This window comes from Barbus barbus, assembly GCF_936440315.1.
Source record: "Barbus barbus genome assembly, chromosome: 29".
Classification (NCBI taxonomy): domain Eukaryota; kingdom Metazoa; phylum Chordata; class Actinopteri; order Cypriniformes; family Cyprinidae; genus Barbus; species Barbus barbus.
In genome coordinates, this window is record NC_136757.1 from 30,126,169 (window position 1) to 30,143,730 (window position 17,562).

Sequence of the window (17,562 nt, forward strand, 5' to 3'; positions counted from 1 at the left end):
GATTTAAGTTATATTTTGATATTTGTACTGGAAAGCAAGACAGAAATATTGCTGAAGACTGTTGCTCTTCTGTTCTGTTCTGTTCTTCCAATCACAGTCTCATTTCAGGACCTCATGAATAAATAATCTCCCCGATAGCCCCGCCCCCGATAGCCCCGCCCCTATCTGTGCCAGGATCAATATCTCTTAACATCTCACTTATTTTATTACTGCTTTTGGTTTTCTGGTTGTGATTGAGAGTTTCTCCGAGGAAATCTTTGGTTTTGCTTAAGTGTCCGTGACATTTAATCATGATTTTCCCTGCCGTTTAATTCCGGCCGGTCAATCAGTTAATCCACCTCGATTGATTCGCTGCTCTCGCTGATGGGTTTGCACTCGTTGGGCATCCGCTGGTGTCGGCTGAGCTGAGTGGCCTGCGTGAAGCTGCGCTCGCACCGCTCGCACCTGCACACACACACACACACACACACACACACGGGTCAGACCGCTGTGTAATCGTGGGTCCTGATGGCAGACACACAGAGAGCCTGTCAATAATGCGTGAGGATGGGCGGCCCCTGGAGACCCCTGTCCAGAGCGGGCCCCGGCCCCGGCCCCACATCAGTGTCACACACACAGATCAAGAACAACAGCAGCTTTCTGAGGATCAAAACGAGGTTTGGGTCTCAGCTGAATCAGTCATTCAATCTACACTTACATAAAATCTGAAGCTGATTCGAGCAACTTCATAAGATAAAATAATAACAAACAGTCGCTATGAAATAAATACATGAATGCTGCTTACGACTGCTTTCAGTATAAATAAACCAAGATATAAAGATTAGGTGAGTTTATGCTTAAAAGTATATATATATACACTACTGTTCAATAGTTTGAGATCAGTAAGATTTTTAATGTTTTTAAGGGAGTCTCTTCTGCTCATCAAGGCTGCATTTATTTGATCAAAAATACAGGAAAAACTGTAATATTGTGAAATAGTATTTTCTATGTGAATATGTGTTAAAATGTAATGTATTTCTGTGATCTGCAGCTGTATTTTCAGCATCATTACTCCAGTCTTCAGTGTCACATGATCTTCAGAAATCATTATAATATACTGATTTACTGCTCAACAAACATTTCTGATTATTGTTGAAAACAGTTGTGCTGTTTTATATTTTTTTGGCACCTGTGATATTTTTTCAGGATTATTTAATGAATAAAAGATTGAACAGAACAGCAATTGCGATACTATTTCACAATGTATTAGAATATTTTTTGGGGGGAAATAAATTATAGAAATTAATACTTTAATTTAGCAAGGATGCTTTAAATTGATCAAAAGTGATGATAAAGAAATGAATAATGTTACAAAAGATTTCTGTTTCAGATAAATGCTGTTCACATTTATTTCCAGTAAATGTCTGAATATTGATTTGAGGATGTTGAGATATTTGTGCTGGGAAACCAGGCACTTAAGGCCTTGAATGCATGAATATAAAAGTCAATTAACGCTTATGATTGCATTCAGACTAATAAACCAAGAGACACAGACTTTATATCTCATGTCATTTACACTTGTTTTATTCACTTTTGGCCTATTTTGTCAAAAATTGTAAAAAATTCAGTGAGTTAATGCTTACAATGTTTAAAAAATAATCTGACAACGGGGTCAGAAAAATCCATTTAACAAAGAAAACAAGTTTCATTTTCTGACTCCAATAACAGATATTTGTTCTTGTTTTAAGCATAAACTCATTTAATGAATAATATATTTATATTATATTATATATTAATATACATTTATCTCCAGTAAATGTGATATCACTTCATTAAATATATTTAAATAATTAAATATTATATTAAATATTTTATATTAAATAATGTAACAACCACAGTGCTCAGATTTCATCAGAAATATCTTCATTTGTTCAGAAGATGAACGAAGGTCTTACGGGTTTGGAACGACATGAGGGTGAGTAATTAATGACACAATTTTTGGTATATTTTCTTCATAATGTTTTATAATATATTCATTTATTATTTTATAATATGATTTAAAAAAAATACAATTATTAAAAAATATTAAATTATTTTTGACAAAGAAAAACATTTAAAAATTCTAAATATGTTAACATAGCTTAAATGATCCCAGATGTATATTATATTATATTTGTGTTGTATACGAGCGTGTGTTAAATGCATGGATGTGAATCTCTGATGAAGCAGAGGAACCGCAGCCTGGTTCTGTCGAGCAGATCGGCTCAATGAGAGACGCTCAGGGTTATTGATCAGATAAAGATTTCTGAGCGCTTCTGATGATTGTCTTTGCTGAATCGCTGATGACACGTTTATGTTGCACTGATTGCTTATTAGACGCTTGATTTGTTACTGGAGCGCGACAGAAAACACATCATGCTTTCAGCTCCGAATCTGGGTAAGCTGAACTCTAGAAAAACTCTAGATAATTCTACTGGTTTGGATCAGTATTGCTGAAGAGCTTCACTGAAAGCATGACGTGTTTGCTGGAGAAATGGGTCACGTGTAAATCACACCAATCCATCAGTCGCAGTAATCGTTTCAAAGAAACATGCAGCAATATTCTCATGATGAGGACTGAAACGGGTTAAGCGTTCGTCTTTAGTCAAAGTCTGCGGTGGAACTGACTTCAGATGAATTATAAGAGCCAGAGAACATCACTGTGAAACAAACCAATCTGTGGCACTACTTCTTCAAAAACATTGTATGTTATGTTAATGAGAAATGAGTCAATTATAACATGAATATACAGAATGTATCATATGAAATTAAAAATGTATAAATTAGTATTTTTTTAAAGTAATAATAATAAAAAAATTAAAAGCTTCGAGAAATATATATTGACCCTATGTAAAATTATATGAAAATATTTAAAAATGTAAAAATATAAATAAAAAATATATGGAATAGAATATATATAAAAAAATAATTCTAATATATGTGTATATAGAATATAAATTTCTAAAAAATGTAATTAAATATAAAAGTATATTTTTAAAAATAAACATAAAAAATTGAGAGCTTGAAAATATGTGACCCGCAAAATGAGTGTGAATGCACTCGGGCTAGATTTGAGCTGCAGGCGAAAGAAGCGAAAAATGACCGAATTTGAGGTTTTCACAAAAACGAGTTCATTAAGCCCTCTTCTAGTGATCCCAATGCTCCAAACAGTAATTAAACATCTAAAATCATCTTTAGTTGTATGTTTTTCAAGTTGTAGGTTTATTGTTGCAAAGCGCATATGAATATTCATATTGAATTCTCGATGATATGAGTCCAAACCAGTGAAATATGATTTTCAAACCCATGCTGATGAAAACAATTCAATAAAAATTTTAAACAAAGAGTGTGCATAAGACGCACAATCTCCCTTTAAAGAACATTATTGAGAAATATGTCTTGGTGAGATTCACACAAACATAATCTGTTATGTCTTACATGAACGTTTAGTTAATGTTTGGGGAAAAATCTGATGTGTAACATTATATTAGATCCATGCATTACAGTAGGTCTCAATGTACAGTTGGGCAAAAAGTATTTAGTCAGCCAGCAATTGTGCAAGTTCTCCCACTTAAGAAGATGAGAGGCCTGTAATTTTTATCATAGGTACACTTCAACTATGAGAGACAGAATGGGGGGAAGAATCCAGGAAATCACATTGGAGAATTTTTTATGAATTTATTTGCATATTATGGTGGAAAATAAGTATTTGGTCAAGAACAAAAGTTAATCTCAATACTTTGTTATATACCCTTTGTTGGCAATGACAGAGGTCAAATGTTTTCTGTAAGTCTTCTCAAGGTTTTCACACACTGTTGCTGGTATTTTGGCCCATTCCTCCATGCAGATCTCCTCTAGAGCAGTGATGTTTTGGGGCTGTCGCTGGGCAACACGGACTTTCATCTCCCTCCAGAGATGTTCTATGGGGTTGAGATCTGGAGACTGGCTAGGCCACTCCAGGACCTTGAAATGCTTCTTATGAAGCCACTCCTTCGTTGCCCGGGCGGTGTGTTTGGGATCATTGTCATGCTGAAAGACCCAGCCACGTTTCATCTTCAATGCCCTTGCTGATGGAAGGAGGTTTGCACTCAAAATCTCACGATACATGGCCCCATTCATTCTTTCCTTTACACGGATCAGTCGTCCTGGTCCCTTTGCAGAAAAACAGCCCCAAAGCATGATGTTTCCAAAGCAAGTGATTTTGCTTTGGAATCTTCAGAAAACTTTTAACTCGATTTTCTGTCGCCTTCAAACGGCTGCAGCTCCGTCATTTTTTGTCCAATTCCAACAAGTCATATATAATTTTGAAGGTAATTTTAATGGAGAATGTGAAAATAAAAATAACAAATTTTTGAAAATTTGCTCATTCTTACTCATTTTGCCAGCACCTGTCACATATGCATAATTGTTTACCTCTAAAAAATTAGATATAAAGTATATTTAAAAAAATTAAAATATAGAAAACTGATAGCTTGGAAATACGACAAATTTTATATATGCATATATGAAAATTTCTTTAACATATAAATATTATATGAAAACTTATATTTAAAATACATATAGATTGTTTAAAAAAATGTGTGTGTGTGTGTGTATATATATATATACACATACTGTGGTTTAAAATATATATATATATATATATATTTTTTTTTTTTTTTTTTTTTTTGTTAAAATTAAAATGATCCAAACTAGAGAGGTTGAAAACATGACTCGTGCTTGTTGGAGAAACTGAAGTGTATAGACTGTACAGAGATGGATGCAGATATTGAGATGAAACAGACGGATCGGTTTTAGGAATGGATGGTACTCACTGTTACTTACTTGAAAGGCTTCTCCCCGGTGTGTGTGCGGATGTGGTTGTTGAGGGTGGTGGCTCCGGCGAAGGCTCGGCCGCAGTAGCCGCACTTGAAGGGCCGGTCGCTGGAGTGCGTGACCACATGATTGCGCAGCTCGGACGGCTGCGAGAACGACAGCGAGCAATGACCGCACTGATACGGCCTGAAACACAGAGCGTCCGGAGCGTGAGTGACCCTCGTCAGAACCAGAGCATCCATCACAACACCACCGGCCGGCTCAGAGCCGCGTTACCGCGGTAACAACCACAGTGCAGGATTAGTGAAGGGCCAGTTAAAGGGATAGTTCACCCAAAAATTAAAATTCTGTCATTAATTATTCACCCTCATGTCGTTCCAAACCCGGAAGATCTTCGTTCATCTTCTGAACACAAATTAAGATATTTTTGATGGAATCCGAGAGCTCTCTGACCCTCTCTCATAGACAGCAAGGATCCTAACACGATCAAGGCTCAGAAACGTAGCAAGGACATCGTTAAAATAATTCATGTGACATCAGCGGTTCAACCGTAATTTTACAAAGCTACGAGAATACTTTTGTGCGCAAAGAAAACAAAAATAACGACTTTATTCAACAATTCATCTCCTCTGTGTCACTCTATAGCACCATTTTTGGAGAGAATCACATACATAAACAACGTATGCTGTTTACATGCTATGGATACACTGTTTACATTGTTTACGCTTTGATCTGAGCGTAAACAATATATCCACATACATACGTCGCATATGCTGTTTACGAATGTGATGTTCTCCAGAATGTCTCTCGGATTTCATCAAAAATATCTTAATTTGTTCAGAAGATGAACGAAGGTCTTACGGGTTTGGAACAAGAATTTTCATTTTTGGTATATTCTCTTCATAATGTTTTATAAGATATTCATTTATTATTTTATAATATATTATAATATGATTTTTTTAATTATTATAAAAAAATATAAAATTATTTTTGACAGAAAAACATTTAAAAATTCTAAATATGTTAACATTTCTTAAATTATCACAGATATATATACTTTATCTTATATATTTTTATACATATATTTTACATATATATATTTATAAAACACATCTTACACAAATACCTTTTTTTTTTAAAGAAAAACCATTTAGTGCATGTGTACATATATATATATAAATTATCAATTTCTCTTTTATGCCAAAAATCATTAGGATATTAAGATAATGTTCCATGAAGATATTTTGTAAATTTCCTACCATAAATATATCAAAACTTAATTTTTGATTAGTAATATGCATTGCTAAGAACTTCATTTGAACAACTTTAAAGGAGATTTTCTCAATATTTAGATTTTTTTGCTCCCTCAGATTCCAGATTTTCTAATAGTTGTATCTCAGACAAATATTGTCCGATCCTAACAAACCATACATCAATGGAAATATTATTTACTCGGCTTTCAGAAGATGCACACATATATATATATATTACATGAAATAATGCTGTGAGGTGGAAAGCATGATTTCTGGAATGTTTAGCAGTTTCAAATGAAATGTAAAAAATAGTTTTTGAAAAAGAAAAAAACAATAAAAATAAATGATTATATATGTCTATATACAAACACATATGAAGTGTGTGATGTGAAGAGGTTTCCTGATGAAGCTGAGCGTGTGACTGAAGTTTTTCTGTCTGCAGACGCAGTGCTGCTGAATATCTTCAGATGATGAATGTGTGCGGCGCTTTAACTACAGCAGCATGCGTGATTAATGTCGGCTTATTGTTTATTGCTGCAGCGGCCGAAGCGGGACGGACATAAATAACCCTCCGGGCCTCCAACACCGACTCCACCAGCCGCTTCCAAACCCAGCTTCAGCATCGTTTCAGAGCAAAAGCGACTCCTTGAATGTCTTACAGCAGGAGAATATTTATTCTGCTCGATATGGTAATAAATAGCTCTTTACTCGTTAATGAAACGTGTCATCGCTGAGATTGATGTGAGCAAACAAAAACAAGAAAAACACCTGTGCATCAGCAGATCACAGCAGCGCAATGATGCCGTGATTTATCCTGCTCAAATCTACATATAAACTAAACATCAATAAATATGTATAAGCCAAAGGCCATAAAGCATCCGCGGGATCATTTTCCACAGATTCCCCGAGTCACGCGGCGTCCCGGATTGCCTCGTTCAGCTAAATTTTATCTGCGCCTCAGGGTCATAAAGTTGAGTATCGACAAAGCCTCACATCGACTTCATCCCGCAAACATTTTTCTTCTGTATGAATATTAGTTTATTGAATAAGTGGCATCTGTTTTCCTCTGCATCACCTCTGGACTGGGGATTTCTTTGTGACGCAGCTGCTGATTTATAGGACTGAACGCAGCCTGGAAAATAGAGCTAAGCAAATATTTTCCAATACATGCTCGGTCGTGTTTAATTAGGTTTAGAGATGTTACACCAGAAAACATTTTGCTTTGTGAGGCCAAATCATCTCAGGAACATTCTGGAGAAACGTCTTCCCCAGACGTGAAGATCTCAGCGCTAAGATGAAGACGTAAGAGTCACGTTTCCCAACGAATCCCATCATGATGTTCAGATTCACACAGATCAAGACGGATCTGAATCATCAGAACTCCAGAATTCATCTTAATCTGATTTTTAACGGCACTCACACTATCAGATCAGAAATGAACTTGAACTGAATTATTATGACTCTATTGTCTTCTGTTTTGAATTAAGAATCAAAACATTTTTATAATTGATGAATTTTGCAATATAGACAAAGCTTTTGAAATGATTTACGACACGTTTGTCTTCTGTAGAGCTGCTTTATACTTCAGAACAGGTTTTTACAGATACTAAACACTAAAATTAAAACTGTTACTTTAAATAAAATTTAGCTAAAATCAAATATAATATTCCATTTTTAGCTAGTCAAGGAAAACATTAAAATTTTAATTTAGTTTAACTTGACACAAAAATAACTTTAAAAAAATTAATAAAACTTATAGACATTTAAAAGTAACAAAAACTAATAAAAGTGACAAAAACAAAACAAAATAACTAAAACTTTACAATTGAAATGGAAACAGAAAAAATAAAAATAAAACGGATTCAAAATATGAATAAGAAACTATAATATCTCACTGATACTAAAATAACACTGGTTAAGAATCAAATTTTAAATTAAGACTTGAATTGGTTTTAAATTGAACTTTGCAACATCGACACGGTTACAGAACTGAATCTGAAATGAACTGAATTATGATACTTTTGTCTTCTATAAAGCTGCTTTATGGTTAAGAACAGAGTAATCATAATTATCTAATTCTACAACAATTCTAGAATCTATCATTAAAACCATAAAAAAGGTTTAAAATAAAAACACAATTAATTAATTAATTAATAAAAATAAAAAACTTCAAAAAAATTACAAAAACACAACAAAATTACTAAAACTTTAACTAAAAATTCAATGAAAACAAAATATTAAAATAAAGGCTGTTTGAACATATTAATAAATACTGTAATATTATATAAAAGACACAAAATTAGCACCAGTTAAGAATCTAATTTTAAGCTAAGAATTTATCGAAGAATTTAATTCATTTTATAATTGATCAATTTTGCAGCATGGACTCTGTTAATGAACTGAATTGAATCAACATGGAACTGAATTGAATTATGACACTTATGTCTTCTGTAGAGCTGCTTATAGTTAAGACTCAAGTTTCAAATTAAGAATTAAAGAACTGAATTTGTTTTATAATTCATTCATTCATTTTGCAAAATTGACTTCTTGACCTGAATCCACATTGAACTGGATTAAGCTGAACTAAGACACGTGTGTTCAGTAGAGCTGCTTTATAACTCAATTTGAATTATGAATTAAAGAATCACATTTTTATAATTGATTAACTTTGCAACATTGACACTGTTACTGAGCTTAATTGAATCTGAACTGATGTAAATAACGACTCTATTGTCTTCTGCAGAGCTGCTGCAATATAATTATTTTCATAATTGATGAATTTTGCAACATTATAGGGTTCGTTCACTCAAAAATGGTGACTTCTGCATATGACAGTTAGCGGAAGTGAGAGAAAAAGTGTTTATAATGTTTTAAATATGGATATTTAAAAGCATGGATTCGCTACAGGAGGCCTTTATTCTCCCCCCGGAGCTGTGTGAGGCATGTTTTATGATGCGCTTTATCTGACTTCTTTTGGACTGTTGAACAAAAACACCTGCCTCTAAAGCTTGGAAGAGCAAGGACAATTTTTAATATAACTCCGATTGGATTCATCTGAAATAATACTAATAATAATCATCTTTTTTTCTATAGCGCCTTTAAATGTTACTTCTCAAAGCACTTTACATAAACAAATAAAATATCAAAATACACCATATAAAAATGATCAAATAAGCAAAAAAGGGTGAACTAACCCTTTAACACTGTTATTGTCCTGTTGATCTCCGTGAACTGTGTACTGTGTTAGTCTAACTGAGACGTGTCACTTGCTCTTTTCTTGATTTAGATTGCCTCCATTGTCCTCATTTGTAAGTCACTTTGGATAAAAGCGTCTGCTAAATGACTAAATGTAATGTAGAAATCAGCATGCGCTCGTACCTGTCGGGGTTCTGCGTGCACACGTGCATCTGCAGCAGGATCCTCTGCGTGAAGGTCTTAAAGCACTGGCCGCACTTCCACAGATGCCAGTCACTGAACTCGGAGCTCAGCTGGCTGGTGGAGGTCGGGCTGGCCAGAACACGCTGGTTCTTCCCGCTCATCTGGCTCAGGCTAGACTCGACGTGACTCTTGTCCAGCAGAGAGAAGCTCCGAGAGCAGGGCGACTGAGGGAAGACCATGGAGCGCGGCAGGATCAGGGAGGATGACGAGGGTTTGGGGCTCTTGCTGAAGGGCTGGAGCGAGTCCTGACGCGACATGGCCTCGATGACAGTAGACGGCACGTTCACTGCCACAGAAACAGCAGCAGAACATCTGAGTCAAACTGAGAAACACTCTGTTACTCCAAATAATACAAATGTGAACCCAAATAACAAAAAGTTTTGAAATTGAGATTTATACATCATCTGAATAAACAAGCTTTCCATTGATGTAAGGTTTGTTATGACAACTATTTGAAAATCTGGAATCTGAGGGAGCAAAAAAATCTAAATATTGAGAAAATCTCCTTTAAAGTTGTTCAAATGAAGTTCTTAGCAATGCATATTACTAATCAAAAATGAAGTTTTGATATATTTATGGTAGGAGATTTACTAAATATCTTCATGGAACATGATCTTAATATCCTAATGATTTTTGGCATAAGAGAGAAATGTATAATTTTGACTCATACAATGTATTGTTGGCTATTGTGTTCCAAAAAAGTATATTTTTATTACTTAAAATAATATAAATATTAACCTAAATAAAATAAAATATTACAAAAATATATTTTTTACATTTATCAAATATTTTATAAAAATAGAAACTGTAAAAAAGCAACTCAGTTAGCCAAGGCAACTTTTCTTATTTTCTTGAAGTACTAAAATACCTTAAAGTAAATGAACTAAAACTAGTGAATAAAATAAATAAAACCAATATAGCCATATTTAAATAAATAAATACATAAATATAAAAAAACATATAAAAATTACTAAAAATACTTCAAAAATGAAGACATAAAATATAAAAATAAAATCTAATACTACAACAGTAAGTCAATGATACTGAAATTACACTGGAGTGAAAATTCATTTCAAAATCTGACGATCTGTGCAGAGAGTCATTGATCAATTACACTCATTTATATACACTAATATTCAGAAGGGGGTTTTCAATGTTTTTGAAAGAAGTCTCTTCTGCTCACCAAAGCTGCATTCATTTGATCAAAAATAGAGTAGAAAATGTGAAATATTATTGTAATTTAAAATATCTGTTTTCTCTGTGAATATGTGTTAAAGTGTAATTTATTTCTGTGATCTGCAGCTGTATTTCCAGCATCATTACTCCAGTCTTCAGTGTCACATGATCTTCAGAAATCATAATAATATACTGATTTACTGATCAACAAACATTTCTGATTATTATCAATGTTGAAAACATTTGTGCTGCACAATATTTTTGTGTATTTTGTTATTTTTCAGGATTCACAGATTCAAAAGAACAAAATTTCAAAATTCAAAAGAACAAAATTTATTTGAAATAGAAATCATTATAAATGTCTTTACTGTCAATATTTGAAAGTGTTCATTTCTTTTAAAAAAAAATCTTACTGACCCCAAACTTTTGAATGCTCATGTATAATTTAATTGGTCACACAGACATAAATCATCTGAACAATTTCTTAAATTGGCAATTAAATAACTGTATATCTTTAAAAATAAATGTAATAAGTTTATTTATTCTAAAAATGACAAAACAGCTTTAGAGAATCAGCCATAGAGTCAGATCTTGGACGAGGAACCTCAGTCCTCAGATGCTATCAAAGACACTTTATGTTCAGAAAGGCTGAACCACATTCCAAATTCATCATCACACCGCATACTGTGCACATAAACACTGAATTAGCCGACTGTAAGACGAGACATGTGAGAGCGCTCTAACTCAATAACGCCAGCGCATTGGATGCAGCATGAAGCATGAATCTCCAGAAATCGTCTGATCACCGCTGAGCGTCAGCCGCAGACCTGAGATTAGACTGAACTGAACTTCATATATTCAGACTCAAACATGAATCCTGAGCTCCACAGACAAAGTGTCAAAACAGCTTCTGATCAGCGAAGAGCTCCTCTCTCGCAGTATTTCTCAACAGCACATCTCTCAGATCACACGACACGCTGTAGAGAGCTCTGTCTAAACACAACAGTAAGCAGACTGAGCTCATAAAGTCTGTCTGCTGTAAACACTGGACTGTCAGACTCGCTCTCTCCTCCAGCAACAGCCTTCGCTGGGAGAACATGCATGAACACTGAGCTGGGCGATTCTTCTGATTTATCCATTAATTCATTCATAAATGCACGATATTACATTTTTGCCGATATCCGATATGCCGATATTTTTCAAATCATTTTTGGCCAATAGCTGATGCCGATATCTAAATATATTTCCACCAAGTCTCTCCTGTGCAGAAATTATAAACAAATTATTTTTCATTTTGGTTTAAACTTTATTAAAGTTATATTTTTATGAGAGTACATTGAAAGCCTTGAAAATAGCTGTAATAAAATCCATCTCTGCTGTGTTTTTTGTTTCTCTGACAGATGCTGTTGAAACCTTAACATTTTATTTGTGGTTTTAACATTAATAGATGGTCTAAAGCAAAAAATTGCTTTACAATTGCTGATATAATCTTATCACTATCACACGCTGAGCACATGTGAGCTATCCATCTTATCGCCAAAGCATATCGGCATATTTGTTTTTAATTCCGATAACGTTCCGATAATATTGTGCATCCCTAATTTAAATGTAAAAAATGTAAAAAAATATTAGCAAACATTAGACATGTTTAACTATATATGAGTGATTTAATCAAAGATAGCGATATATATCAAATATATATTTTCTGTAATATATTATCTACTTTTCACATTTTAGAACTTTTCACTATTTTAGATAAAGCAAAACTTCATAATTCTCAATACCACAGCAGAATACCAGGGTAACTCATTTGTGTAAAAAAAGTCCTCAAACATTGCTGAAAAATACTAAACACTTAGTAAAACAATAAAAACAAAAATCAAAAGGACAAATACAATAAAAGCGTATACAAACAAAATGAGTGTGTTTTTATGCAAGTCTAAAATCTTCCGCTAACAGCCTACTACAGAACTTGAATAATCAAATGTAAAATAGTCTTCACTGTAAGAATTAAACTTGCTTTGTTTCTTATTAAAGCTACAAGATGCTTCAGTCAACAGTGGTGAGTGCTTTTCTCTTTGTCTTTTGTTGTTTGAGTCATATTAAGCACACAGACAGCAGCAGGAATATTAGACTGCTGTCACTTTAAGATCCAATTTACTGTTACACATGTATTTTCATTCTCAACTGTTTATGTTCACTTAAGACGTAATCAACGAGGGTTTATGTGAATGATCACTTAGCGCCGCATTTTGACAGTTTTGCATGTATTTGACCGTTTAAGCGCACCTTGAGCTAAAACTTCACTTTACTTGACCGTGTTCTGTTCAGTGTCTGAGCGCATGCACAAAAACAGTGTGAGTTCTCTTTTGTGCTTTAAAAAACACAAATAAATCTAATAAACGTTAATAAGTCAAACACATTACTAATTTGTGTGTTACGTTTTAACCTTTAGGTGGCGTTTCATGAGCGAAACGCGACGCAATGCTACAGTCAAGCACAAGTTTACATAGAAAAGCAATGGAAAAGCAGAAAGCAGTGCAGAACTGCTACTGTATGTGTGATATTTGATGATGCTGACAGACTGAAAGCTGTTTTCATTCACTGTTAATATTCATCTATTACTGCTGTTACACTGACAGCCAGAAAGAGCTTGAATCGACTCAACTTAAACTCAATCTCTAAAACTGAATGTTTTGGCTAAGAAATACTTAGCATTTTTCTAATTATAAATTATTTATGAACATATAGGATATGTTTAAGACAATATTTGCCTTCATATATCATGCATTCCAATTAATCTCAATCAATTAATCTCAATCAAACTGCAGTTGGGTTATTTTGATTAGGTAAAAGATAACTAACAAATACAGCTAACTAACAATAAAAAACAATAAAAACACGATAACATAAAAAACATGATTTTTGAAAATTAAATCTGTTTTTGCAAATAAACTCTTCATATTATAATACTAATCTATTCATTATTACACCTTTAGAAAGTGCAATGTATTAAAACACAAGACAAGCAAACCTTCAAATATTATGATGCATTTGAACTTTTGTTACAATTATGCATGAAAAGATAAAATGTATTAGAACATACATTATGAAACCCTTTATAATGCATTATATAAAGGCTTTAAGTGTTACCGAACCAGATGGTTTTATGCGTTTTTAAGAAAATGTTACATGTTGTGGTTACATTTTCTAAACTGACTAGTTTAACATTTAATAAATCAAAATTGTTATCTTGAATCAGACGCACTAATCAGGAGCTCCTGTGAGACTAAATACTCAACATCTACATCTGTAATGTAGGTGAAACATCTACCAAAACCACCGAAACTGAGCAGAACCAGCGTGAACTTCTTAAAAAGAAGAAATTGAAACTGAACTATTCTGGATGAGATTTGTTCATGTGGCAGCGACTAAATGTGACAACAAACATCTGAATCTGAATGCTACTGATGCGACAGATGACAAAATCATGGAAAACACACTTATAATTCCTCAAAGAAGCATCAGCGTGTCTGTAGTGGGATTAACACGTGTGTGAATGGTTCAGATGATCTTACAGTTTTCATCTTGTGCGACGCACTGCAGTGGGATCCCGAAGAAAGACGTGTAGCTGTCGTTGTACCAAACCAGGAGCTCCGTTCCTCGAGGAATATCTGCACACGCCCGGTAGAAGATACACGACCTAAAACATTCAAACACAATGTTTAATCGCAATCGCAAAGTTTAATGGAAACATATAATCATTCCAGTCTGTTTGATTACATGTAATTTGTAACTAACTGCATGATTTTTACTGTACATTTCTGCCATAGTCACCACTAATAACCTACTCCTAAATATAACGTAGAAACTTAAAATATTCTTTAAAGCTGCTTTGCAACGATCTGTATCGTGAAAAGCGTTATACAAATAAATTTGAATTGAACTGAATTGAACAATGCTTAGAAATCAAAATGACATCTGACTATACAATGACTAAAATATTTAAATCCAGCATAAAATATTAAATTATTCATCATCATGCTTGAATTTATCGTCATCCTTGATTTTCACAATAAAACATTCATTTGAATGTCCGCTGAGGAAAGCGATATCTTTATTGTACTATCCTTTCATCTGTTAAGGGTGATTTCCAAAGACAGCACTGATCTGTGCATTTGTTGGTTGGTTACAAGCTGTTGTTGCGTTTCAGTCTCTTTTAATATAAAAGTCTTTACTGCTAACTTGTAAAAACAGTCTCTTGTTGCCATCTAATGGCAGAACAATGTAACTAAATGTATGTATGAACACACAGAACGGTTCCCAATGATAAATACTATTATTAAATACTACTATTATTTATATATTTGTTGAACAATAATTTTAACAAACAACAGCCATTATAAAAGTTGCTAGGCAATTCAGTCAGAAAAGTACAAAGGCAGCGCTCTGATATACAGCATTAAAGTTATATAAAATATGACGTGATGAGATTTTGCCCTCTATTTGCTCTGGAACAAATAATAGATTAATGAGACCAGCGACTGCCCGTTAGATTTACCCCGTACTAATTATATCTCATGTTTAACCAATATAGAGACATCAGAGCCAGCAGTAAATTCCAGAAGATCTGGCCGCCATATTTGTAGCAATAGCCAACAATACATTGTATGGGTCAAAATTATAATTTTTTCTTTTATGCCAAAAATCATTAAGATATCAAGATCATGTTCCATTATTAGAAGGACTAACCCTAACCCTATCCATCCTCTGCTTTCACTGACAGACGCGTGAGCGGAGGAGAAAAACCTACAAACATTTGACTCTTTGGTCTTGGTGGAAGTGCTGAGATCGGTGCATTTTATTAATTCTTTCCACCACGACATCAAAATAAAACAAGAGCCGAGTCCATAAATCAGCAGCATCTCATAAGCGAGAGAGAGAGAGAAAACACAGTTCTCAGCTCGGCTTCGCTCAACATAAACACTGCAGCGCTCCAGTGAATGCAGTGGGACTCAATGAGTCGGCGGGCCGCTGAAAGAGGCTGTTTGGGGAGCAATGGGTGGTCCTGCACACGCTCAGACCGTGTAAACCAACACCGGCTCTTACAAGCCTGCCGTCACCTCCCAAACACGCATGAATCTGCGCAGATCAAAGCGCGCTTACAGCGATTTACTGCTGCGGTTGGTTGAGACATGAAGCCGCCGGCGGGATGCCCCCTGCGCAGGAGATGCCAGCGGACGTTACCGTCAGAGCAAACCAAACAGCCAACTCAGACTCCATCCATCACCGGCGGCTTTGAAGAGGATTCCATCGAGATATTGCAAATCATAACAGATGATCTGGAGCCGCACTACAACACACGCTTTCATGAAGAAGATCAGCTCAATAATAAAAACTCTGAACATCATCAGACACAAACTAACACACGCTTATTCAACTAAATAAGGACATTGCATGGAATTTATTGTTTTTATATACAGCTAGTTATAAATACTATAAACTAAAACCAACAGAAAACATTTTGCATTTTTAGAATAAAAAAAAAACTAACTTTATTTACTCAATTTTTATACTGTTTTTATTTATAAGGAGGTTTTGGGATGGTTAGTCAGGTGTTGCGTGTGGGTTGGTTTAGTTAAGTTAGTTGAGTTTCTCTACCTGTACTGCACCACCATCATGTTCTGCTCTCCACAGTGTCTGGCGCAGCGGATGTACCTCATCCAGCTCGACTTACTGGGCTCGTTCCCGTCAATAAAGTGCTGTAAGGTTCCCTCCTGATCGTAAATCTGCAAGAGACAAACACAGTCCCTCTCAGTCCTCCTCGTCTTTGTGCTGTGCTTTTATATAAAGATAATCAGATAAACCTGCTGTCATCGTCAAATAACCTGCAGTGCTCAATATTTCAGTCTCTTTTGCTAACGTTCACATTAAGTATTAAAAGTTCATTTCTGAATGTTCTTAGAACATTCCAGTTTTGAAATGTTTGAATAACTTTTTAATGTTAGAAGAAACATTAAAGAAATGTCCATTTTATCATTTTGCAAACATTATGGGAACGTTACTTTTGAATGTTCTGTGAACAGTTAGTGACATTTAAAAAACATTCAGATAAACATCCAGCTAAAATGTTTCAGAGCAATATTCTACAAACAATGTATCAATAATGTATTTGTGCTAACAGTTTGAGAATGTTATTAAAGAACAGAAAACTCCAAATGAACGTTCTATTCCATTACTGAAGAATGTTTTTTCATAATGTTGAGAGAACATTGCCAGAACATTGCTGAGAATTTCTGACCAACAACCACGACTGCACATTTCACTCAGCACACATACCACTCACTACACTATCACACTACACACCACACTATCACTCAATCAGCAGCCACAGCACACACAGCATCTCACTCTCTCAACTCACGACTAGCACGACGACATCTCACTCTCTCACACACACACACACACACATCTCACTCACACACACACACACACACACACACACACATTTCACTCACACACACACACACACACACACACACACATCTCACTCACACACACACACACACACACACATCTCACTCTCTCACACACACACATCTCACTCACACACACACACACACATCTCACTCACACACACACACACACACACCTCACTCACACACACACACACACACACACATCTCACTCACACACACACACACACACACACACACATTTCACTCACACACACACACACACACACACACACATCTCACTCACACACACACACACACACACACACATCTCACTCTCTCACACACACACATCTCACTCACACACACACACACACATCTCACTCACACACACACACACACACACA

At 34.8% G+C, this 17,562-nt stretch overlaps 1 protein-coding gene across 1 annotated transcript in view; it reads right to left on the reverse strand.

Moving 5' to 3' along the window:
- Positions 1-329: 329 nt before the first annotated feature.
- prdm6 (PR domain containing 6) overlaps positions 330-17,562 on the reverse strand; it is a gene marked incomplete at its 3' end in the record, with an annotated part of 29,849 nt that continues 12,616 nt past the window's right edge. Inside the window, exons 3-7 of the mRNA XM_079383983.1 lie at positions 16,362-16,489; positions 14,279-14,403; positions 9,465-9,810; positions 4,843-5,019; positions 330-444 (exon numbers count right to left, since the gene is read on the reverse strand). Of these exons, the coding sequence (XP_079240109.1) occupies positions 330-444; positions 4,843-5,019; positions 9,465-9,810; positions 14,279-14,403; positions 16,362-16,489 (891 nt within the window). The remainder of the gene's footprint in view (positions 445-4,842; positions 5,020-9,464; positions 9,811-14,278; positions 14,404-16,361; positions 16,490-17,562) is intronic.